At 34.9% G+C, this 25,233-nt stretch overlaps 1 protein-coding gene across 6 annotated transcripts in view; it reads right to left on the reverse strand.

The window, feature by feature from the left end:
• Window positions 1-204: 204 nt before the first annotated feature.
• Window positions 205-25,233, reverse strand: part of ACAP2 (ArfGAP with coiled-coil, ankyrin repeat and PH domains 2) — a 143,896-nt gene continuing 118,867 nt past the window's right edge. For 2 of the 6 annotated variants that reach the window (XM_070243484.1, XM_070243483.1), the window contains 11 exons: window positions 21,048-21,256; window positions 20,633-20,702; window positions 18,531-18,622; window positions 16,978-17,162; window positions 16,269-16,373; window positions 15,792-15,884; window positions 14,553-14,740; window positions 14,024-14,133; window positions 12,595-12,705; window positions 10,337-10,398; window positions 205-4,690 (listed from right to left, as the gene is read on the reverse strand). In XM_070243484.1, coding sequence (XP_070099585.1) covers window positions 4,590-4,690; window positions 10,337-10,398; window positions 12,595-12,705; window positions 14,024-14,133; window positions 14,553-14,740; window positions 15,792-15,884; window positions 16,269-16,373; window positions 16,978-17,162; window positions 18,531-18,622; window positions 20,633-20,702; window positions 21,048-21,256 — 1,326 coding nt within the window. In that variant the 3' untranslated portion in view covers window positions 205-4,589. The remainder of the gene's footprint in view (window positions 4,691-10,336; window positions 10,399-12,594; window positions 12,706-14,023; window positions 14,134-14,552; window positions 14,741-15,791; window positions 15,885-16,268; window positions 16,374-16,977; window positions 17,163-18,530; window positions 18,623-20,632; window positions 20,703-21,047; window positions 21,257-25,233) is intronic. The other 4 variants (XM_023623537.2, XM_005602103.4, XM_070243487.1 and 1 more) reach the window with 2 other exon arrangements.

Below are 25,233 nucleotides of genomic sequence, written 5' to 3' on the forward strand. Positions count from 1 at the left end.
GAGCGATACAGCTCTGTGGTCAGGAAGAATAAAATATTTAAAAGATCAAAATGGATTTCGTGACTGAAGCAATCAGCAAATAGGAGCAATGTGGATCAATCTGACAGGGCTGGAAAGGAATACAGAACGTTAAACACGACGGTCGTTAACAGATATGTCTGCAATTATGTTCACAATAAAGTAGAAGTCTGAGGCATAAAGGAATTATGCCAGGTGAGATTTTTATTGACTCATTATCATAATTTTTCAGCATACAAAGTATTTAATCAAGTATAATATTTACAATTCTTACATAATGTACATTTTAGAATAACTATAAAGATAATGTACTTGCTCCATTTACAATGACAAACTACGGTAAAACTACGTTCACGAATAGATACAAATTCTCTACATACTAATAAAAAGTAAATGGAGAGTTGGTTATACATTCTTTAAAATATACCTTTTCACAGGTAGCAAGAAATATTACATGTAATAAGTCTTTATGACTGGAATGATCCAGAAATACCACAAAGCACAGGTAAACACATAAAGAAAAGTAGCTCATCATTTCCAAGTTAACCTTTTAAGCCTTTGTGTAAAATAAATGGTGCCAACAATCTTTATGATGTAGCAAGCTTTCCCTGTTTAAAATGAACACCCAAAAGGTGGGGAGGGGTGTGGAGGAAAAACGAGAAAATTTAGAACATAAGATAGTGAAAAGATCAATGCAGAGAAAAGTTTACTTAATCAAACCTTGCTTCCTTCCCCTCATTATCTTATTTTAAGTAGACAAATCTATGTAAACAGAAAAGGATGTCCACAAAACCATATTTATAGATGTCAGGACTCAGCCAAACTAAATCCAAGCCCGTTTTAGTTATCATTCATTTGGAAGCATCAAGAGATTCATAAGTATATGGTGAATTAAAATTATCTTTATAATGTTTTGCTTTCATTAATGTTTGTTATTGCAAAAATGTATAATTTAATGTCTTCAAATCCTAATCTATTCCTTCAAGGTAATTTTATACCCAGGTTCTCCAAAATATTTAGAGTCTTTGTTATCAAAACACAGGGAAAGCTGGCAGTCATTATCAGGTTTTGCTGCTTTACAATGATTTCAAATCATTTCATGATACAAGTAAACTGCCCCTGACCAGCAGTCAGTCAGACAGTGGTTCTCGTTCAGCTCTGCTATCAACTAGCAAACCAGTGACCCCCTCTGTAAAACAAGAGGACCAGCCCAGGATCAAAGAAAGGACAGTGTTGGCGCTCTTAGACTAAGCTCTCAGAAGTTTACTGTGAGAATCAGGGTGATAAAGTAGCGTGTCACAGTGCTGTTTTCTGGAGGGCACCGTGAGCAGCAGAAGAGCACACAAAGGGATCTTGCTACAGTTTCTCCTCGTCTCATCCACTCGTTTGATTTGTGAGGAGCTGTGAATCCAAAAGGAGCAGTAACTACTAGTCAGTGCGTTTTCCACGATATCATGCAGGTCTAAAGTCATTCTGGATATACAATTCTATAAAAATATATCATTTTTCCAGCTCATGTCCATAGTCAAAACTGCTATCAGAGAGGTTAATTTCACAATATGAGTGATATGGGAATGTCTTATTATTCTAAATATAATTAGTCTAAATATAATTTGGTTTATTGTGACCATACATGTGTAAAATCATATTTGTAAAATACTGCTTAACATATCACAAACTTAAGTTTTCCAGACTATGAAAGTATAAGTTTTTTTCCAAAATGCACACATGAAGAACCAAGTACATATTCCAAATTAAATCTATATGTTTTGGAAAGTAAACACCAAAGTTCATTAAAATCCACAGTGAAGACTAGTATAAATTAGGCAAACACTGTAATGTAGTGAATCCCTGGAAATTTCTGAATTTCTAAGGATTGTACCAAAAGTAATTTTTAAAACCTCAGAAATCTTAAACATATAAGTGTTACAACGAAAAAGTGCAAATAACTACTCAATTACTTTTAGTCTAGTTCTAACGTGAAACTGTATTTTATGAACTTCTCATAGCACTGCTATTCTTTGATATTAATCTAACTTTTAAGTCAATGAGCTAATGATACTGAGCTAAAAGAATGATGAAAAGGAATCAGAAACTAAAATCAGCGAATCAGTTAAGGAAAGAAAACAAAGAGCAATCACATCGACTTATGAAGCCCAAGAGTATGATTAACATTGCTTACAATATAATTTCTCATAATGCATTGAATAATTCACAGCATAACAACACTCAGATTTGTTACACACTATAGAAAAGCTATTAGTTGACACAGCTAAATTCTTCTTGGTAAGAGCCAACCTACTTTGTAACTACTTGTACCTATTAATTTACTTTAAAGCCTTGCTGTTTACTGTATCATTTCCACCAAATTTAATGCAAATTGGGTCTCAATATATTCAACAAACCAAGCCACAGAAATGTATTTTTGTATTGCCAGGCTCCCTTTCTGTTAAAGATTTTGCTTTCTCTGAAGATATTCAGGACCATGATCATCTTTAGTGCACTTCAATTACAGACTCTAACCATTACATTTAAGTGGACACTAATGACCGCCACATTACAACTCCTAACTCAAGCCATAGGAGGTAAGAGCGCTATAAAGAATTGCCTTCACAACCAGAGATCTCAGAGGTGAGCTGAAGCACCAACAGTTGGATCCAAAAGAAAAACTGCTTAGGCCTCCTCAGATAAAGGTGAGGAGCTTTAGGAGAGAAGCCTAGAATTAAAACAGGAATAGGCACTACAAAGGAAAAATGCGGCTTCTCTTTTCTTTTCTTTTTCTTTCTTTCTGTTTATTTGTTCATTTTCGACATATTTTCTTATCCTTGAGCTTTTTGGATAATTAATTTCAAAGTACACTCTAATAAAAATGTTATGAATCAGATTTTTGCAAAGCTGGATGATCTGTGACTCTGAGGTGAAACATGAAAGATTTAATGTTCCTCTTATTATTGTAATTAAAATACAAGGCTTTGGAAGTTAGCATTTTCTTAGAAATAGTTCATAAATATATTTTTATCCTTATCTAATATACAGTGATTATTACTAAATAAGCATTATATGCATGCAATTTGGCCAAACAAATATGGAAGACTTTCTGTGATGTGAATTTATTTCAGTATAATTCCTATTTAGATAGATCTGTTTTGCCATTTAATCAACTTATAAAATTCTAGTTATTGGGGGGTAAATGTTACAAAATTTATTATCTACCCAATTAAATATAATTTCTCCACTTCTTTCATAACTCAAGTTTAAAAATTTCTCTTATTTAGAAACTGAGTATCAATAATATTTACTTACATGTAACTTGTAAAAGATTAAATTTAATTGTTGACTATATTAGAAAGAAACCATAAGGCAAATTACTTATTTTATACTCTAAGAAGATACGTCAATCAAAGATAGAATCAGACTAATTTGTAGCATATACATGTAAATTAGTATATCCATAATATTTTGGAATTCAAGGCTCTATGATTCATGTAACCAAATATTAAAGCTATAGAGATGCTATAATTTAAGACAATGTACACTGTGTATAACAAGTACACAGGACAGATGTTGGAAAAGTTAAAAAGTAATTTACTGCTGTATATTTTAGTATAAATTAAGAAAAACATGAGTTGTTTCCTCCTTTTAGAGAGATTTTTCTCTCAACTAGGAGCAATAGCAAAAAGGTATCCTGAAAAGAACAAATTTCAAATATAAAAATGCTCTACATTATTTTATAAATCAACTTCTCCTTTAAAAGTTACAATCTGATGAAAGCATAATTTTGCAACATTCAAGTAACCTCTGAAACAGAGTTTTATAACATCAATAAATTTGTCAAGGTTTTAGGAAATCAGCCCAACAACGAAGAATTACAACTTCTATAACTGAGATTCTTTTGGTGATTAAAAAAGATTAAGGGTTTCTTTTTGCTTTATAAACTGGAACAAATCTAAAGGACTGAGTTATGTCTACCTATAGAGCCATTATACGCCTGTTAAAGTACTGGCCAATAACCAGACATGTAAGAAGTACAACTGCATTTATGAGCAAATGGGGGAAACATATTCTCTAGTTCTAATAATTAAATTACATACTGTGGGTATGATAGCTAGGCTACCAAGACAGCGAAAAAACTATTTCTGAACCACCAAAATCATTAGGGAAGCTAAAGAAAAGACATATTCTCGAGCAGGCAGGACAGTCAGCTTCCACTTGATGCAGACATGCTAGACTGAACGATCCTGGGACGATGCATGGAAAAACATCAATGCTACTTCACTGGCAATAAAAGAGGTTTTGTCTAAACTCTTAACATCTTGTCACCTAAAAAAATGGCCCTTTAAACAGGCTTTTTTTTTTTTTAATAAAAGAGGTCCTAAGGTAGGTTCCTCTCCCAACTACTACAGATCAATGTTTTAATTTATAAAAATATCAATAAATGGGTACCTTTTTTCTAAACCACTCAATATCTACTAAAATTAAGAAGCAGAATTAAAGCAGTAAAAATTTGTCAATTTTCAGATGTATACATTAGGGGGTCAAAAGATTTAATATTTTCTCCTTATTAAAAAAATTCAGAATTTCTGTGAATCTTGCTGGAAACGATTTAGTTTCTCTGGATTATTGGATGCCATTTGGGAAAAATCACGAAAAATGTCCTGGTAAGTTTCATCACCTGTATGAAAGTAAAATAAGGACATTTAAAAAACTTATACAGTGAAAATATTCATAGACAACATTCATTTTTATAACTGGTAACTATTTTATAATTCCTTACATTAAAATTTTGTTCAGATGAGCATTTTTGGAAGGAAAAAGACCAACTAAATATAAATATTTGGAAAGTATATAGTGAAAGAAAAAAAACTATACCTGAAAAACACCTCAGGTGCAGCCACAGAGGAAAGCTCAGAGTTAGAAAAGAGCAAAGATGCAAGTGTTTTAAAGCAATGTAAAGAAATACATTTATTAACACATGAGAAATAAAAGTCATTCTAAATGAGGTATAGTAAATGAGGCATTCTTTAAATAAATATTTCCCTTGATCAAGGCCAAAACAAAGGACCAAAAATAAATACTAATGTTTCTGATGGATGCAAGTTATTAACAAAGGTAAACTGATAATCAGGCGGGGAAAAAAAACCAATTTTAGTATTATCTTTTAATTAAAAGGCATTTTAATTTAAATAGCATGTAAAAAAGTAATTCTTTACTCAAACTTTAAAACTAAAACTAATGCACCTAGTGCACTGCTTACTAAGCTTATAAAGTAATAAAGCCTAGAAGATGACTATAAAATCATAGTTTCACATTTAGTCAGAAGTTTTTTATTTACTGTTGGTCATATGAGCAAGAATGCTATGACAAAAGGGGAATAAATACCAAAGACATCTGCTAAATTAGAGTAATACACATATGTATATATGTACAAATATGCCTGCAGAGAAGTAGATTATAGATATTGATACTATAGCAGATTGAATATGATATTTTTCTTGCCATGAGAAACTAAATATATACACACATACAGATTAATTCCTCATACAAAGGATTTGTACAAAGCAAAATCTTATTTTCAAGATGAATCATTCATCATAAATGCTTCCTGTTAAACATTCGCTTTATATAGAAGCTTGGCATAGTTCTGTTTTCAAGATTTAGACCATCAAATACTATTTTGGATAATTATTGTTGCAACATGGTTCTATAATTATTTCCCCTAACATACCTTGCATCCATCTTATTACAAATTCATTACTACAGTTGTTGTTAATAGTGCAGTAAGTTGTGTCAGCTTTTAAAAAGCGAGATTTCTGAGGCAAGAGATTCATACCAAAAGCTAGAGAATTAGAAAAAAGATGGGGGAGGGAGAAAAAGATCTAGTAAAAAGGTTTAACAGCATAACCCAAGATTTTCAATAAAAAATTTTAATACTTCTACTATTTAATCACTTTTAACATTAGTCTATGTAAAAAGCAAGTTATTAAAATCTCTATATAGTTTTCATTTAGCCCTGGAAATTTTCTCATGACCTGAATCAATCAATCTACTTTAAAAAGAAAAAATACAGTAAGAAGAGAATCTTAACAGGCTGGCTAAGAGTAACATCTAACTCATATTATTGTTACTAATACAATAAAAATAAAGATTGATATGCTGGAACAACTAGTAAGACAATCCAATACACCATGATTTCTTAAAAGTTTACTCCCACATTAAAAGACAAACTACAATCTATTCCCATTTTTAGCCACTCTAAAATATATAAAATAAACTGAGAAGAGACCAACATTAAATATCAATTAACAAATCATACAAAATATTTTAAAATTTTTCTTATTCTTAGATGTTGAATTAAAATATTTAAAATATTTATTGTAAACATTATAAATATTTTTAAAATACTATTTAAACTGGAGAGTGTGGAATTTTACTTTCCAACAAAGTGTAAAGTGCAGATTATAATACAAAAATACCACACTGATTTTACCATTCAACACCAGAAGTAACTTAAAAGGCACACGTTATACATTCAAGAAATAGGAGAAAGGATCTAGCAGACACTAATGCCAAATAGTTTACATATAGCACCAGATGAGCATTAAGTATTACAACAGTACAATGGCAATATATGGCTTCTACTATTAGCAATGCATATTTTTTATAACAAGCCGTGGGATTTTTTTTTTCTTTTTGTGGTTTTCCAGTTTTTGTTTTTAAATCATCTAGTACATACTACACAAGCACATTTTAGTAGAACCATTGTACCATGCAAAACAAATTATAAGATCTTCTATTCACTGAATTAAATGCTTCCTTGAAGCAAGTGTTGGTGCTACACTAAGCATTGGTCTCACTTACTGAATACATTTTAAGTGTTAATACAATACAAAAGGAAGTCTCACCTTCACTCACACACACAAAACTTTTTGTTAACATTCAGTTTCTAACAAAACATTAATTAATGGACTATCAATATAATACCTTTCTTGGGCCCCAAAATGTGTTGTCAAAAAGCAAACATTACAATAACAACAGTGACTAAGATATTCAATATAGTTAACACAAATTGAACTTCAATGTGATTCTTTAAAATTTAAATATAATTTTGATCATTTAGAATTTTTCCCAAGGCAAATATAACTTGTCTACACTAGAATACATAAACAAGAACCGAGAATATGTTGCCATGAAAAGTTCACAGAAGTACATTTAACAGTTTATTATAAATGGTAAACAACTAATCACCCAATATTGTAATGCTAAGTTATATCCTTTAAATGACTTAATCACATTCTATTTCTCTTCAGAAAGCTAACTCTTCTATGTGCTTGGACAGTTCTGAGTTTTAAAAATGTGGACTGCTGTGTTTCCACTGATACTTTAAAATAGTTTTTGATTTTTGGTATTCAGAATATCCATTTCAACAGTAGTTATGATGATCCAAGATTCTGCTCTTGAAATGTACTCCTCTCAAAGAGATGGCAGCATGTGAGACCCCACCCCCAGGTGATCAAGTGTGATCCTGCCCCTTGTGGGTTGATTACAGCTTCCTCTTTATAACTGACTAATCAGTGACCAACCTTTACCAGCGACACAGTCACATAACCAGCAGTAGTTGACTAAAGCAACGATTTTCAACTGGCTGAGAAACTCTGCCAACAATCAAGAGGAGTCATTGAGCCAGAGACTGTGGGAACCACCAAAATGGTTTCCAATGACTGAGAGCAGGGCATGATAGTTCACTCACCCACCCAGCCTCCTGAGAGCTGCAGAACTGCTCAAGAGGGAGACGTCTTCCCTTCGGGAAACGTGTGCTTTTACATGACCTTGCAAAAAATAGAGTCTCAGGCCCTTAGGACTGTAGATAGAAAATTCAGAAGTGGGGTTTCCTAGAAATAGGTCTATGATTCCCAAAGATAGCATCTAAGTCTTATATGGTGAGCTCTTCATTATCAAAAGATTGAAAATACTTGCATTTAAAATTTACCCAGAATTCTGAAGTTTTTCTTTCCATTGCTAGGCAAAAGAAAAAGGGTCTAGATAAAACAATCAACCAAAATCTATGAGAGAAAAATTTACAGTGATAAGTGGAGGGGTAAAATAAAGACCTACTGCCTGAGCAAACACGTCTGCCCTCCAAAGACTCACAGAGGAACAGAAAAGTAGCCAGAGAGCAATTGCAGTGCCATTTCACCACATCACCTGTGTAAGTACAAAAGTGTTCTACTTTAAATATGAGACCATCTAAATGAATTAAAAATCTAATTATTATCAAGATGGTCCTCAAATAGATCAAAATCTCATTTTATTCTGCTGATACACCATTTCCAGAATTCCGATCTAGTTTTTAACTGCTAAATTAAAATCTGAGAGCGGTAAGAAAGCTTGTTTTTTAAAAGGAGGCTTTTTTCAAATTTTCATTCAAATAAATCATAAAAATCTATTTTTCTACTGATGAGTGGAAGGTAAATACTCATAAACTTATACATAAAACGACAGTGAAAGAGACATCTGAATGCCCCTTAAAAGGTGGCAGCAGAAGCCCAAGCAACTTGGGTGGAACTAGAAGCTGCAAGAACATAAGAGGCCCTCTCCTTTCAAGCTTCCCAACTCCAGAGAAAAGTCGACCACTGACCTTCTGACTAATCAGTTGGGTGTAACTTCATCAGCAAACACCTTGAGGAAAGAGCAGCTGACCAAACATTTAAGTATAAAATTTCAGGGGAAAGAAAACTATTTAACTTGAAATCTTGAAGTTCACACTTATCTCACAAATGTCAGGTCATATCCTTTGAGTAATTTTTAAAGTGCTTAAACACAAAGGCCTCAAAAATGGCCTAGTAATACTATCACTTAAGTGTATCTGTTACAAAATTATAACTTATTTAAAATCTAACATTCAAGTTTAAAACATACGGGTGACATTCAGAATTAACTCTGAGACATCACCCTTACTCAGCACTCTCACATCTTGGTCTGTCATGAGCCAGTAGTACTGTCTGATCCATAGGATTAAAATGGGACACCCTAGATTAGAACTATCTAGCAGAAGTGCTTCTATTCTCAAAGTTCGTACTGTTTCCTATTAAATTAGACCAAAAAAAGTAGTAAACGCGGTCCTCTGAGAAAAGAATGGCCCTATATTTATATTAATTATATATTAATCTGGTTAAAATAAAAGTAAATGGCTGAAGTTAGTATAAAGTACAGAAATTTCAAAATATATTAAAACAAAAATAGATGATATTACCAAGCCATTTTTAAAATACTATATTATTTTCATTGGAAAAAAATCAAATATACTGAACATTCTCAATCATTTTAGTCATGAATTTCTAAAATTTTACTAATATGTATATGAATTTAAAACAGATAAATTAGAAATTCATATACTCAAATTAATGAAACTAGAGATCCAATTATTACTCTCTCCTTTGTAAAGAATGTCTAATTAGGATGTGTTCAAACAAAGGAAGCTGATCAGCCACCTTTCTTCATATTTTGACTCAAAGGTAAATATTATTCAAAATGAGACGTGAGCTGATCCTGAGCTGATATTTCTCTAACAAGAACAAGTCTACTTTGCCATCAGGTTTATGAAATATTGTTCTAAATACTTCCATTTATCCAACAGATACTGTCCAATTGCTTAGGGCAAAGCTACAAGAGAAAATGAGACCTTTTCCCTATGCCTTTTAAAGGAATTCTACTTCCATTATAGGCTCTTCTTAACCTACTAGTAAATTTTATTTTTAAACTTTCAACTCATTTTTAGGTCAGAGTATGAAACTCTTAATGCAATAAACTTTTTCTAGGTATTTTCCATACTGACTTTTTATATGCCAACATGTGGTAATTTGTTTTTTCCCTGAACGCAATTTATAGAAATTCCCTGAATAACAAAAAGAAAACAATTTTGTTATATTCACGTGACAGCTAAAGAGAATTCCAAAAAGAAAACAACTATTGTGCTGCTGTAAGTGTATAAAGATACGTTATCATTCCATTCACTTCACTGGAATGTATATGGAAGACATCTGTACAGCAGATAAAGAAGTCAGCAGCCAGAGTTTAAATACAGCAAGTAAATGTGTACTGTAATAGGAATAGTTACGGATTTTTAAAGGCCCAGGAGTTACCACCCCCAGGAATTCAGTAAGCAGTACATACTTAACAACTCACAATTTACAAGTTATAAAACCTCTATAGTAATAAGTCAGTTTGCTAAAGAACTATGAATCTTCCAATTGTAAACTGATAAATTCCTGAATGCATTTCTTATACTGCATTTCGGTATGGTTATTAGTAGAATATTGACCTGGCTGTCCATAAAGTCCTTCTGATTCCCGCATCTCTTCATTCATTCTTGCTAAACGTAACCTAAAATTACAGAAAAGAAGTTTTTAGATGAAGTTATACAATATAAATATTTGCAAACTAATGAATTATATAGGCAGGCAAAACATGCACAGACGTAATTTTTTCTTTTACCAGTATTTGCCACTAAAATAAACAGACTTTCAGTTTGTCAGACCCAGCAATCTGAGATACAAAAATAACTATTTTACTTTATAGAATTCTCATGAGAGAAGACAGTAAAAGATTTCTAACAAGTGCACTACAGCTCTGTTTAAGCAGGATCCTTGCAGCACCTCCAGCACCTTGCTTCCTCCAGACTCGAGAGAACTCCTGGCTTCTACAGCAACCTGTCAAACTTTAACTGCCAACTGCTGAAATTACTGCTTCTATAGTTTGGAAGCAATAGTCTGTCGTAAGTACATTCTGGTTCACCCAGAGATGAGGTAGTTCCAGACACATAAATAGCATGTGTTATCTCTAAATAGTGGGAATATTTTGATATACAAACATTGTAATAAATGACCATAAGTTACTAAGATTTTCCCAAAGTTACCATATTGGTTATACATTCTTATTCGGTTTACTCACCCTGGCAGCAGGAAGACATGTAGCACTGGATTAAGAAGAATTTCCTCCCAGTTTCTTACTAACTTACTACTTTTGAAACAGGCAAATGTTGCCTTTGGTGCCACTCTCCTACTCTGCACTACTTGCCTGTCCTTCAGGCCACCAAATACTCATTGCCTTCCCAGACCTCTATCTCCCTCTTCTAACATGCTCTCTGGCAATTGCAGTGTCTGACATGGACTTTCCTATCTTCAGTACCACAATCCTCTCCCATCTCCTTTCTCAACCACTGTGTGAATTAATAATAGCACCATAAGTCTCCCTTTGATATTTGAACTTTTCAAAGAAGACATTTATTTTCAACAACGTTTAAGTGAAACTGAAGTCCTCACACAAAGTATAATGAGAAAACTTAGACAATTTGGGAACAGATATTTTTGGGGAAGAGGGGCCACTACTATAAGAACTGCCGGGAGCCCTGCAGAGCCAGGGTTCGCTTCTCTGTGCTATTCATATCTTTTCTTTAATAACTTATCTTTCTCCAACTATAACTCTCTAATAATTTAATAGTTCTAAATTTGCCTACGATAGCCTCCACAATAACAACTCCTCCTCTAGTGGGGAAAGGAAGTTGAGTACAAAGTATGTTTTGCCATTTCGTTGTTTGTTTATTTGGCAGGGGTCAGGGAGGGGTGATACACGGCAAGTCAAGAATTCTCAGCGGGAGCTCAGGAGTTCAAGGCAGTCACAGGACTTTCTCTTTGTAAGTGACTAAGATTCAGTAGTGTGGATGGAACTCTCTCTACTCATATAATAGGGGATCAACAATTCTGGGCTTCATCTAGCCCAGAATAGCATGAATAAGTGACTTCATACAACACATGCTTGAGATCTCCTACATAACAATGAAGTGTAGGTGACAGTCACATTTCTAGATTCCAAGTGTAACAAACAACTCTGATCTAAGATGAAAATCAAATAAGGACTTCAAAATTCTTTAACAGATCATATTAAGTTGTAGTCAAACATTCAAAAACAAGTATTTTTATCTTAAAATAGACTATTCATGTGAATAATTCTTTAAAAAAATAAGCACAAACAGATCCCTAAGTATCACCGCCCAAAGGCAATGCAACTGCAAAAGTTACTATTATCAGTGCAGCTTCCTCCCTACTGATAATCCTCCGATTCTTGACATAGAAGAACAATTGCCTGTTCCAGGACCAGTCCAACCCTCACCCCAGGACTGTACTAACAGTTAAAGAATCCATCTTAGAGAAGTCACTAGTTTTCTGCCCCTACTGGTCAGGCAATATAACAGAAGTGGCTAAGAACACGGGTTTTAGATGCAGAATTCTTGGTTTCAAATTCCAGCTCCAGCACTTACTAGTATCTCAAATTATCTGTGGTTTGGCTTCCTTATAAAATTAGGCTAATAATAATAATACCTTCCTCATAGGGTTATTGTGAGAACCAAATAAGTTCACGTAAATAAAGAGCTTAATACATTTAAAGTGCTTAGAGAAGTACACGGCATATAGCAAACAACCACCCAGGTTTAAAGTTCACACCTATGCATGAAACCCTGTTAAAACCCTGTACAAGTAATATATTGTATGAGAAATAGTCAAGTAAAATGAAAACACTTACAAGGTCACTATATCAGCGTTGGCTGCTTCCACAGCTATACTCAAAGGGTCTTTCCCTTCTTCATCAGTGGCATGTTGATTGGCACCTCGTTTTAGGAATAAACATACTTGCCTATTTAAAGAAACAGCATTTTTGAGATAGTGCCAATAAGAAAAAAATTAGCAGTCACCTTAAAAAATAAAAAGCACTAACCAACTTAAAGAAATAACATTTTCATTAGGAAATTCTTGATTCATTCTATAAGTATTTATTGAACACTGGCTCTCACAATAAAAATTTACCATGATTAGCATTTTACAAATCTCGAGATATTTTCACATGTAACCTGGTATTGTATAGCATAATGGGATTTATACATTATGGTCCTTATCCTCAAAGAATAGCATAAAAAGATGTTCACAGATATCTATAAACTTAAACAAAACAAAAATCACTCAAAGTGATTATTTGGGAAAGAAGGAAGCCAAAGCAATGCTAACATCATAATATATTAATGATAATACAACAGCGAAGAGTGGGAAGGAATCCTCCTGCTGTATTCCACAAATATGCATAACTTGAAGAAATTGACAAAAATAAAAAAAATTGGAAGGATGAGTAAATGAAGACTATGAAGTAAAATGGAAAGAATTATGATTGTTTAAGAAGGAAACAAAGAGGATGAGTTAAATACTATTGTTTGAAGTACAGAAAAGTTTTTATGATGAAGTTATTGAACTGAATCTCTTTGCTGATAGAGGGAAAGAAAACAAGCTATGATCCAAATAAAAGGTGCCATAAATAAACAAAAATGGCAGCTTCTTGCTTGTCAAGGTAATAAAAATTGGATATCCTGAGATGTTTTATTAAAAAACAATCACCTGTGACACAAACTTTTCATATAAGGCTGACATTTTGACTTCATTAACACCCTCTAATAAATAGTCCATTTTCATGGCTTTATTCTGTGAATCTAAATATTACTCCAGAAGCCACAACATCAATAGTACAGACTAAGAATTTACTTAAAACCTTGACTTTAGCTACCCTATGGGAAAACTAAAATGTCCAAAGTTACGAAATTCTCCCAAAATGTGTGTGCCATGTTCATAATGTATGTGTACTTGCACAAAGACATACAAACACAGACTTAAGCTGTCAAACAAAATCACTGTAATTTCAGTACAGTTTGAAATACTAAAGCTGATCTGTAAAAATGACAAGTGAAATTCAAAGTAAACTTTGCAATTTTCTTATCTGAAAAGTAACCATAGCTTTTTTCTGAATGAGATTTTTAAAATTTCAAATTCCATCATGACAATATAAGCCATAGGAAAGCATCACTTTACAAACTCTACCCTAACGGCCTTAATCTGAGCAGAAGCAAAAGTTTATTTCAAAATAAGTTTTCAAGTGAAATCTAGTTAAATGTGTAAGCACTATAGTTTACCCCGTGTGCCCTAAGACGGTGGCATGGTGCAGTGGTCCCCGCCCTTGTACATCTCTTTGGTTCACATTAGCACCATTCTGCAGAAGAAACTCGCACGTCACCAATGAGCCCTTAAAGGAGAAAGGCGATAACGTACAAAAAGCAATCAATGATATATTTCTATTAAAAACAGAGTATTTACTTCATTCTAATAGCCTTTCTATTCCATTCTCCCGAAAAGAAAAAATATCACCCAGTAACAGCAGAGAAATGATATATTATTTTCTTCCCAAGAACTACGTCTAATAGGGATTTAATATGCAGTTTGTGATCTAGCAAAACACACTACTTTCATTACCAGAATTCTCTTCCATTAAGAAAAAGAAAAAGGAGCCTACATAATCAAAGCAAAGCTTAGAAATCACTACTAGCTGTCTCTATTTTTCAACCCATCTCTTAAAGCAAAGAATGATGCTAAGGCTATGTTTAAAATGAATTATGATTTCTTATGTTTCACTACCACTGAAAATCTCAATGTACAAATTCATACCCCTAATACAGCCTGAATAAGTGGTGTTGCTTTGTTTTCCTCTGAATTAGCCCAGTTCACATCTGCACCATGAGCCAAAGCCTCAGCCATTTTAGGAAGATTTTTTTCATACGAAGCCCTATAAAGCTGGAGTCCTGGATTAAGATGTTTGGAGTCAAGAAACACAGATGAATCCTGCCTTTCTCCCTCTGAAAAGCAAACACAAACACATCAATAAAAATGAGCTCTTGGCAAGGAGGAGGAGAATGGGAAGTTACTGTTTCATAGGTACAGAGTTTGAGTTTTGTAAGATGAAAAGAGTTCCATGGATGGATAGTCCTGTGGCAGCACAATGTGAACACACTTACTGTCACTAAACTGTACACTTAAAAATGGTTAGGATGGTAAATTTCATGTTATGTGTATCTTACCACAATTTTTTAAAAAACAAACCCTTAATTGTGTCACAAAGTAAAAGTTGTAACATAAGAAAGCACTAATTTAACAAAATGAGCTAATGGGAGATTTTCACAAAGACATTTTATTTCCAATAAACTAATCACTCCCCAGTCACCTTTCTTTTCTTATGAAGACACTGATTGGTATGCCAGGACTTTGTGGTTTTGCCAGTATTCAAGGGCTAGGTTAATTACCCTGTACTAGATTAAAATTAGGTATATTCCTATAAGCCTGAACTTAAGGACTCAGAAGAGGCAGTAAGAATTCCTAAGGAATTTTACTAATAGACCAAACTTCACTTTATTCCTAGGATGGTCCAATACCGTCACAACTTGCAGTACAAGCAATTCAAATAGTTAGAAGAATGCTTACTACCCTGAGTGTTCTGGAAGACCAAAATCACTGAAATCATAAAAGAGAGAATGGAGTAAAGCATAGGTCAGAAGAAAAACCTAAGGGGGAGGGAGTTGCTGATTTCTTTCTCTTGATAAGAAAAGACAGCCACAAGAAAAGATAAAGAGTAATAAGACATAAAGTTCATGTGGATTAAAAATTATCCTTAGCTATTAACAAGGCACTTTTAAAACAAATCATGAAGTTTAGGAGAATGTACAGGTTGGAGAAAGCTTCCACATATGAAAAGAAATAGCTGCTTTCTCATTTGACTATATTACTCCTCCCTTAGTACCTTCTAAAAGACTAACCACTTCCTTTAGAAACCATCTAATCAAGACTAAGCATTTACCACATGCATTTTTCAGCCAACAATACCAATTAACAATGTATTTCACCAAAACTCACCAGGCTCATATAAACTATTGGCTGACACTGTAGAGGGTAAAGATTCTCTTCCATCATCAGAGCTCTGCTGGATTCCACTGTCATTACTTTTAACTGTTTTAAAGAAAAATCAGCTAGTGATTAAAGTTTGAGCCATTAAGAAAACAATCTGCCACAAACAACGAGGTTTTAAAATGAGCTCTGATACACCAATGTGAACTCAACCACCACCAGGAGAATACATTTAACACAACTTTAATCCTTTCGAATGCTTAGCTTATCAAAATATGAATCAATCACAAAGCTTGAAAATAAACTTATCTTCAGAGTCATAACACATCTCACTACCCCGTATGCCAGGGACAGTAAGAGCTTAGTTTATTGTACGACTATAAGTAATGTGTAATTCTGAGACAATGGGTAACATCTAGAGAAATGGCCACACCGCACAATGACCACTGGCACAGACTTGGAATGCTCCACAAGAGTAGTACTTACTACTACGTAGTTTTGAAGAAGTATCAAAGTAGGAGAAGAGTGAATCTAGCTCATCAGGACAGAACAGAGACTCCCGCCTGGCCTCGTCGCTATTTACAGCAACCACTGGGGACATGCAAGTTAGCAAAGCACAAAGCAGGCCGTAAGAAGGGAAAAGGGCAGGAAAAAACGTTACTGGGAAAAATTTAGGAGGAAAAAAATAGGAAGGATATTAAGTGGTTAATCAGATATTTAGGGCTTTTTACTATGATAGATTTATAATCCCATCTCCCCTCGCATTTTAAGCAGTTTTACTCCTTAGAACATACACATTACCTAGAAATGTGAATTACCAAGACACTACAGTCATGGGCTGCCTAACAACCTTTCAGTCAATGACAGACTGCGTATACGACAGCGGTCCCATAAGATGAGTACCACATAGCCTAGCTGGGTAGTAGGCTTACTCTCCAGGGTTGTGTAAGTGCACTCTGTGACGTTCGTGCAACAACGGAATCACCTCAGGACGCACTTCTCAGAACGTATCCCTGTCGTTAAGCAGCGCGTGACTGTATTTAAATTTAATTGCTTTAAGACACAACGTTTTCTTAGAATATGTAGAAGTAAACAGATTTTTAGTATTTAAAAAATCTACAATAGCTACTAATTCAGAGATTAAGAAAGAGACTTCAGCTTAAGATTTATCTGCACAACAGGTAAGCTGTAATACCTGAACTTTGGAGAGATGCTCTGAGTTGGTCACCTGGCCCAAGTTTAGAAATGCTCAGCCTCTTTTCTTCACAACTTTTGGAGATAATCTTTTTTTCCTGCTCAGGAGGTGATGATGACATAGAATATTTATCCACAAATTTCCTCTCCACATATTTTGCTCTGATATATGCCTCTTTCTCCTGTCTGGTATACATAAAAATGTCATGATGTTCTGCTTAATCTCTTAGCATGGCTACTACTGAAAAGAAGCCAGTGTATACTGACTATTTCAAATAAAGTCACTAAATGTAATTCTAGTTAAAACTGAATTTGTGACAGTGTGCAACATATTTTCCTTCCAAATATTTAATGCACTATGATTTCATGTCCAAATAAAATACAAATAATTAACTGAAAAAAAATCACAAGTATTAACAAGGCACTCTCGTATTCTCTTAATTTCTGTGTTCATTCACTTCTATCTAAATATTCCCTTGTGCTTTTCTAGAGAATGAAAAACATTACCAAAAAACTATAGAAATTTATAGAAATTAATTAAATTTAATCTTTACTCCAATAAATAATGACACGTATTAACTATCACTATTGATGGTCATAATTTTTCATAAGACAACTACTTTAAAACAATATAGCATTCCTAACTTAAGGGGGAAAAAAGATGTCACATTTTAAACTTTTGATTTATGATACAATCATAAAAAGCTACATCTGTTTTATACCTTTCCTTTCTTATATATTGTTAAAATGCTTAGGTCTTTGACTAAAACAGGATATTTCAAGGTCTGAAATACCTCAAACAGCCATGCTTTAGCAAATAAATAATCGGATTTAAGTGATACCAGTTTAGAGAGCAATAATTTTAAAATAGTATTGATTATACATAAAGATTTAGTCAAACATAAAATCTCAACATAAGATTACGGCAAATAAAATTTTAATGCTAAAAACAAAGAATCATAAAGACTAAAAACAATATCAACAACAAAAGCGCATGTACCCTGAAAGCACTCTTAGCCACTTGGTTCAATGAGCCTCCATATGTAGAAATGGAAGTATAATTTCAAACACAGCAATTAAGTATTATCTGCAAAAAGAAGCTACCCTTTTCACCTTTAATTCAACATCATAATGCCATGTATGAAGTATGTGATTAACAAATATTTGCTGAACTAAGTCAAAGAATGTAAAATTATTCATTGTAGGTAGTAGAAACTTGATCCTTAGACACATTAATGAACAGATTCCCTTTTAAAAGGCCTGCCACTAACATAACTTTGGTCTACTTTAACTGCTAAGCGCTTTCATATTCATATGTAGCCTTAATTTTTAAGATTCTCTTTCATCTGGAGACTATAATTGATTATCTGATCAATAAAACATAATTATCTAATTAACATACCCAAGAAAGAGACAGCCACACTTAAACAGTAATGATCTCTTCTAAACAGTCTATCTCAATATTACATATTACTTACAGTAAAATAAAATCATAGCTATATTCCTGATTAGGAGAAAAAAAAAGGTAACACATGAAGACAGGTGAAATAGTACCTTTGTCCTGGTTGTGGTTTCTTTATTCCCATTTTTTCCACTTTAGCTTCATAAACTCGATTTATAACATCATTCCCCAACTCACACATAAGCTGTTTGGCAGGAAAATAGAAAAACAAGCGATAAATTCCTTAAAATACTAAAAAAGTCATTAAAGCAAGTTTCTCGTTAATGCGTCCGGTCAATTCTGACTCCTAGCAACCCTGTGTACCGCAGAGCAGAACTCTGCTGGTCTTTTTTGCACCATCTTCTCATCTTCCGGTGCTGTATCAGACAATGCTCTGCTGCTATTCATAGGGTTTTCATGGCCAATTTTTCAGAAGTGTGCAGCCAGGTCGTTATTCTTAGTCTGCCTTAGTCTGGAAGCTCCAGTGAAACCTGTCCACCATGGGTGGCCCTGCTGGTATTTGAAATACCAGTGGGATAGCTTTCAGTGTCACAGCAACATGCAGCTGTCATAGTAGGATGGGTGGTGTGGTTCTCTGACTGGGAAACAAACCTAGGCAATAGCAGCGAGAGAGCCAGCTCTTCACCACTAGACCACCAGAGCTGGCCATTAAAGGAAGTACAGCTAATTAATTCCTTTGTATATTCTGTAACTGCTCATTCTACAAAGTTTAAAGTTAAAACAAAATGAGACAAGGACTGAGAGCAGTATCACCATTCTGCCGTTCTTCACCAGAATACCTCCTCTAGAAGTTTACCACTCCTACTAGAAAGGGTTTCTCCTCACCCATCTTTTGCTAGTTTTCTATCCCTCCGCTATGACTAGCACAATACTGCATATCATTCACAATGTCTGAGAAATTAACTGACAAAAGAAGCCTATGGCAAGACAGGTGAAATTTTAAACAACTCAGAATTGAAGTAAACTATTTTCTCCTTACAGTTTATACAAAAGTATTTCAAAACATAGTGTTTAAAAGTTTTGGTCTTTGTTGTTTTTTGCTGAGGAAGATTCGCCCTGAGCTAACATCCATGCCAATTTTCCTCTATCTTTTTTAGTATGTGGGCGACCAGCACAGCATGGCCACTAAGAGAGGAGTATAAGTCCACGCCCAGGAACTGTACCTAGGCTGCCAAAGTGGAGCACACTGAACTTAACCACTAGGCCACTGGGGCTGGCCCCTTGGTCATTTTTTTAAATGTATCAGACACTTGTGTTTCAACCAAATTTCCTAAATTGAATCCACTGAGTTCACATCTACACATAAAGTTGATGCAGATATTAGATTTCTACCTCTTAATCCTCCACTTTCTTCTCCTTTGAATTCATAACAATTAATAGAATTTATCTAAATAGGGCTCTACCTTACGAGCCAATTTATCACTTTCATTAGGTGTTTACACAATAATTACACACAGCAAATTTTTCAGTTTACACAACAGACAGGATTACCAGCTTATCTATGGCTTGAAATAAAAACACAAGCACATTAAGAACACAATTTTCAGAAAGAAACAAATGGAGAGTATACTACAACCTTTAAACTGAAGTATTTTTTTTACAATATGGTAAACTAAGTGGTGGGAATTAAAAGAAATACACTATTAACTGATACCAGTTTTGTAAATCTTATTAGAAATCCAGTTGTGATCTAAAATTATTTATGACATTTTCACAGATATGAATCCTTACACAGGGAAAAGGGATGTCTTGGTTTGATGACTACTACCCTGACAAATATAAATTTGCAAATGGTCCTATGCTAAAATAACGCAATGATAACAACATGCTATACCAATCCATTATGGAGCTTACTATAGCACTATATCTCATGTTTTTAACAAGAATTTATATAATTATGAAAGATTAAAATTAAGGCACAGAATCTAAGATATTTTTTGAGAAAACATAAAAATATAGGAACCCTGGTTTCCTAAAAAGTGAACTGACTTGGAGCTAAGAGTTTTATATAACTTAGCAATTTTTAAAATCCAATATGAAAACACCAGATTTGCCAAAATACCTTCAGATGTGTTCCAACACAAATTAGTTCATTGTTAACATTGAGAAACTCATATATTTGTAAACTAAGATTCTAAAATTCTGACTTTTTATGTGAAAATATGACATGTTCTTAAGCAAATATTTATTTTACCTTTAAAAGTTCAGGTTCCCAGGTGTCTAAAGTTAAAGAACGTACTTTTGAAAAATGAACTCCAAGACTCCTAAGTGGAGGAAAAAAAGACTATTAATATATGAAACTATCAAGTCTCTACTCTATTTGCAGATTATGCAAATTATTTTTCTCTTTTAATGTGACATAGTCTCCAATATAGCCCTCAACACGTGTATAAGCAGGGATAGATCTTCTGGTTTATAATGAATGGTGAACCAAAGTCCTCAAAAGATTTCACAAACCAAAATTTTAACCACTTTACAAAAATAACAAAGAGATACAAACTGGCAGTCAAACTGGGCAATTGAAAGGGGCTCTCTAACCAACAGGACATGATAATTTATAATGCGTGTTTATCCGAAAGAAGTCTCCAACACTGGGATGGCCTACCCACCGGTGAATCCCAGAACACTCGATACAAAGGGTGATGCCCAGGTTGATGCTGGCCCACCGCGGGTCTGCCAGACCACAGTCACAGCAGCTGGCATTGCCAGGGATGCACTGGACTCGCTGCAGCGCACTTTCTCCTTTCAGCAATTTGTCTTTTGACTCATTTGCAGAATCCAGGCTTCCTGTGGATGGAGATGATTTCTTATCCAGCTTCTAAAAGAATTAAGAATTACTTGTTTTAAAAAAAAAAAAAAAAAAAGATTGTAATACTATACTGCACACTACATGCTCCTAACAAAAGCTTTTCCAATCAATAAATTGAAGGCCTATAATGGGCCTAAGCTGGGCACTGTTCTAGGCATTAGAGATTCAAGGATAAAAAGATACAGGTTCCTCCATCAATTGGCTTTTAGCCTCGTGGGGAGAAACATACAAACATTGAAAATTACATGTGTGTATACATACAGAAAAAATAACTGACACAATGAACATATGTACAAGATAGGAGGGCAAAAAGAAAGGGGAATACTAATTAAACATGCATGGTGAGAGATGGAGGGAGTAAACACTAGATTATTGAAACTCAAGAATAAAATAAATATTTTATACCAAGTTTTTCCAAAGTATTCAATGAACTGCAAACAAGCTGTTTCAATTAGTGCAGTGAAAACCTGGAAACAGTATTGCCTTTTACTAAAGAACAGATTGATTACATAATTATAATTATGCAGCATATCAACAATAGAATACACAATGTCTAAAAATCTCATGGGCTATTAGGGAACCAGGAGAAAAGCAAAAGGTGGTGGATAAGTAAAAAGCTAATTTTTTAAGTGCACAGCAAAGTCCATACCAATAATGACCAAACACAAAGATACAGTTTGGGGATCCTAAGCAATTAAAAACATGTTCTAGGGCCAGCCCTGGTGGCCTTGTGGTTAAGTTTGACGTGCTCCACTTCAACGGCCTGGGTTTGGTTCCTGGGCACAGATCTAGACCACTTGTCTATCAGTGGCCATGCTGTGACGGGAGCTCCCATATAAAATGGAGGAAGACTGGCAACAGATGTTAGCTCAGGGCAAATCTTCCTCAGCAAAAACAAACAAACAAACAAAACATGACCTAAAAAGTCTTCTGGTTTAAAAACATTTCAACCTTAACAAGCCAGTATTTTAGTATAGAGTCATTAGAAATATAATTTGGCCTTTGCCTTGTCCTTCCTGAAAATTCAATTCAATAGCCATTAGGTGGGGCCAAGCAAAGAAAGTGTGGGGAGACGGCATTCCAGAGATCATTGAGCTAGGTGAGGAGCATATCCCCAAACGAGAGCAACCCCATACAGGTTGCTGGATCCAAGCAGGATAAGGAGGGTATCTGCACAGGGAGATGGCCCAGCAAGGAAAGTGAGAACCTGAGGAGGAGAGGAATGTGGAGTGGGAGTGCCACAACTGGGAGGTGTCAGAGTCTGAGTCAGGTGAGGGAGCAAGTGGCAGCAGAGAAAGGATACTGGTTACATACAGGGGATACTGATCATATAAATAAACATGTTAAAAATAAATGGGAGCCAGATTTGTCTCTGCAAAGAAAGGAGTTATTTATATGGAAAGGGAGAGAATTAGAACAAACTCTGTTGTATTAGATTAGAACTGGAGATACCAATACACATACTAATGGTTTTCAATATAAATAGATATATAAAGAAATATAGATGTAAAGGTATATATGTGTATATGCATACATATATTCCTTTATCTTGGTTTCTAAAAACATTCCCCACCAAAAGGGACTAGAGCTCTTCGGAGAAACTGCTGATTTCAGAGCTAGTACAAAGAAAGTACAAGAAGATGAACCCGGAACACCTCATCATGCCTAGAAATTAAGAACTGAAAGATTAATGAGAGCATGTCAAAAGGATATAGAAGCCAAAACTCCACTGGCCAAACTTAGGTCAATCTAAGCAACAAAATAAATAACAATAGTAATGGATTATAACACACTGAACAAAATAGGGGCCTATCCTAACACAATTACATTAAAAAAATGTAAAGCTTGATGGGGAACAGATTATTTACATAGTCTCAAAGTATCTCTCCCACAAAATACTTATTACCTAGCAAAGTAACTTTACAGCAGAGAAGTCTAGCAGACACTACCTTAATCAAGTGATCAATGTTAACATCACCAATAATGGGAGAAATCAACATCAAGTGCCACTGAGAGGATGCAGTGAGAAGAACACAGCATCATTTATATATATTCCTGCCAAAGATGCATAACTTTGTGACTAAACATCAGACAAACCCACATTGAGGGACATTCTACAAAATAACTAGTCTATAATCTTCGAAGTTATCAAGGTCAAGAAGGTCAAGGTAAGACTAAGGAAGTATTCCTGACTGAAAGAAACTGAAGAGTCATGACAGCTAAGCGCTACCTGTGCTTCTGGACTGGATTGTTTGCTGTAAAGAACATTACTGTGGCCGGCCCCTGGCTGAGTGGTTAAGTTCGCACGCTCCAATTCGGCGGCCCGGAGTTTCGCCAGTTCAAATCCTGGGTGTGGACATGGCACCGCTCATCAAGCCATGCTGAGGCAGCATCCCACATGCCACAACTGGAAGTGACCCACAACTAAAAGTACATAACTATGTACCAGGGGGTTTTGGGGGGAAAAAGGAAAAATAATTTTAAAAAAATATTTAAAAAAAAAAAAGAAAATTACTGGGACAAATGTTAAAACTTGATCTTTGGGAATTAAATGATAGCAATGTTTCAGTGCTCATTCTTGATTCTGATGGCTACAGCATGATTATATAGGAGCATGTCCTAGGTTGTAGGAAGTACTCACTAAAGTAGCAGTGCCAAAAGCATCATTGACATAGACATCCCCTAGCTTGGAAAGTGAAGCTCGGAAGGTTTCTATTTTGGCTGGCTCAGCTTTAACCTTGTTCCCAGAAGCATCTTTGCCCTTCCCTTCTTCCTCCACATGAAAGCGAAGGTTCTCCAGCAGGATGACAGACCCTGCAGCTGGGTCAGCACAAGCTTTCTCCACTTCTGGGCCCACGTAGTTCTTCAAGAACAAAACATCCTTGCCCAGCAGAGACTTGAGTTCAACAGCAGCTGGCTGCAAGGAATATTTGTCAGGCATGGGGACACCATCAGGCCGGCCCAGGTGGCTCATAAGAACAACTGACTTGGCTCCATTGTCCAAGCAGAATTTGATGCTTGGGACAGCAGCCTTGATCCTCTGGTTGTTCGTTATCTGGTTGTTCTTCATAGGAACGTTGAAGTCCACTCTCATGACGACCGCTTCCCCTTCACGTTCAGCTTGTCCAGCGTCAGCTTGTTTGAAAGCGACATCTTGGCAACACGGCGGCGGAAAAAGGCTGTGGGCTCAGAGAGCTGCGGACTAGGTTGCCGACTCGTGCTGGGGACATGTGCGGAACCTTTTTTTTTTCTTTTTAAAGATTTTATTTTTTTTTCCTTTTTCTCCCCAAAGCCCCCCAGTACATAGTTGTATATTCTTTGTTGTGGGTCCTTCTAGTTGTGGCATGAGGGACGCTGCCTCAGCGTGGTTTGATGAGTAGTGCCATGTCCGCGCCCAGGATTCGAACCAATGAAACACTGGGCCGCCTGTAGTGGAGCGCGCGAACTTAACCACTTGGCCACGGGGCCAGCCCCCTTTTTTTTTTTCCCAAAGATTTTATTTTGCTGTTAAAATTCTTAAGAATTCTTATTTCCAAACTAAAAATTCCACACCCAACCAAACTATCAAACAAATGTGAGAATGAAATAAAGACATTTTTAGACATGCAGGGACTCACAAAAGCCTCATTTTCAGGAAGCCACTGAAGCAAGTGGTGAGTTCCATTTCTCAAGACTTACTCATGGCCTTGCTCAAAAGAGTTTGTAAATTCATTGGGAAGAAGCTGAAGGCAGACTATGCCCTAAGACTCCATATCCAGCTTTCCTTCTCCAGGGAGACTTCAACTAAGAGACAATTTGAACTTTCCCCTTTTGCTTCTTACCTAGTTTTAATTTTAAATACCCTTCACGTTCATTATTTTATTAATTAAAATATTGTTTTATTATTTGTTAAAATATTATTTATTAATTAAAATAATAAAATATTGTGGGGAAAAATACATCAGAATACCTGTCAATTTTGGACATATATTCAAATATTGAATTAA

The sequence above is a fragment of the Equus caballus genome, chromosome 19, assembly GCF_041296265.1.
Source record: "Equus caballus isolate H_3958 breed thoroughbred chromosome 19, TB-T2T, whole genome shotgun sequence".
Classification (NCBI taxonomy): Eukaryota; Metazoa; Chordata; class Mammalia; order Perissodactyla; family Equidae; genus Equus; species Equus caballus.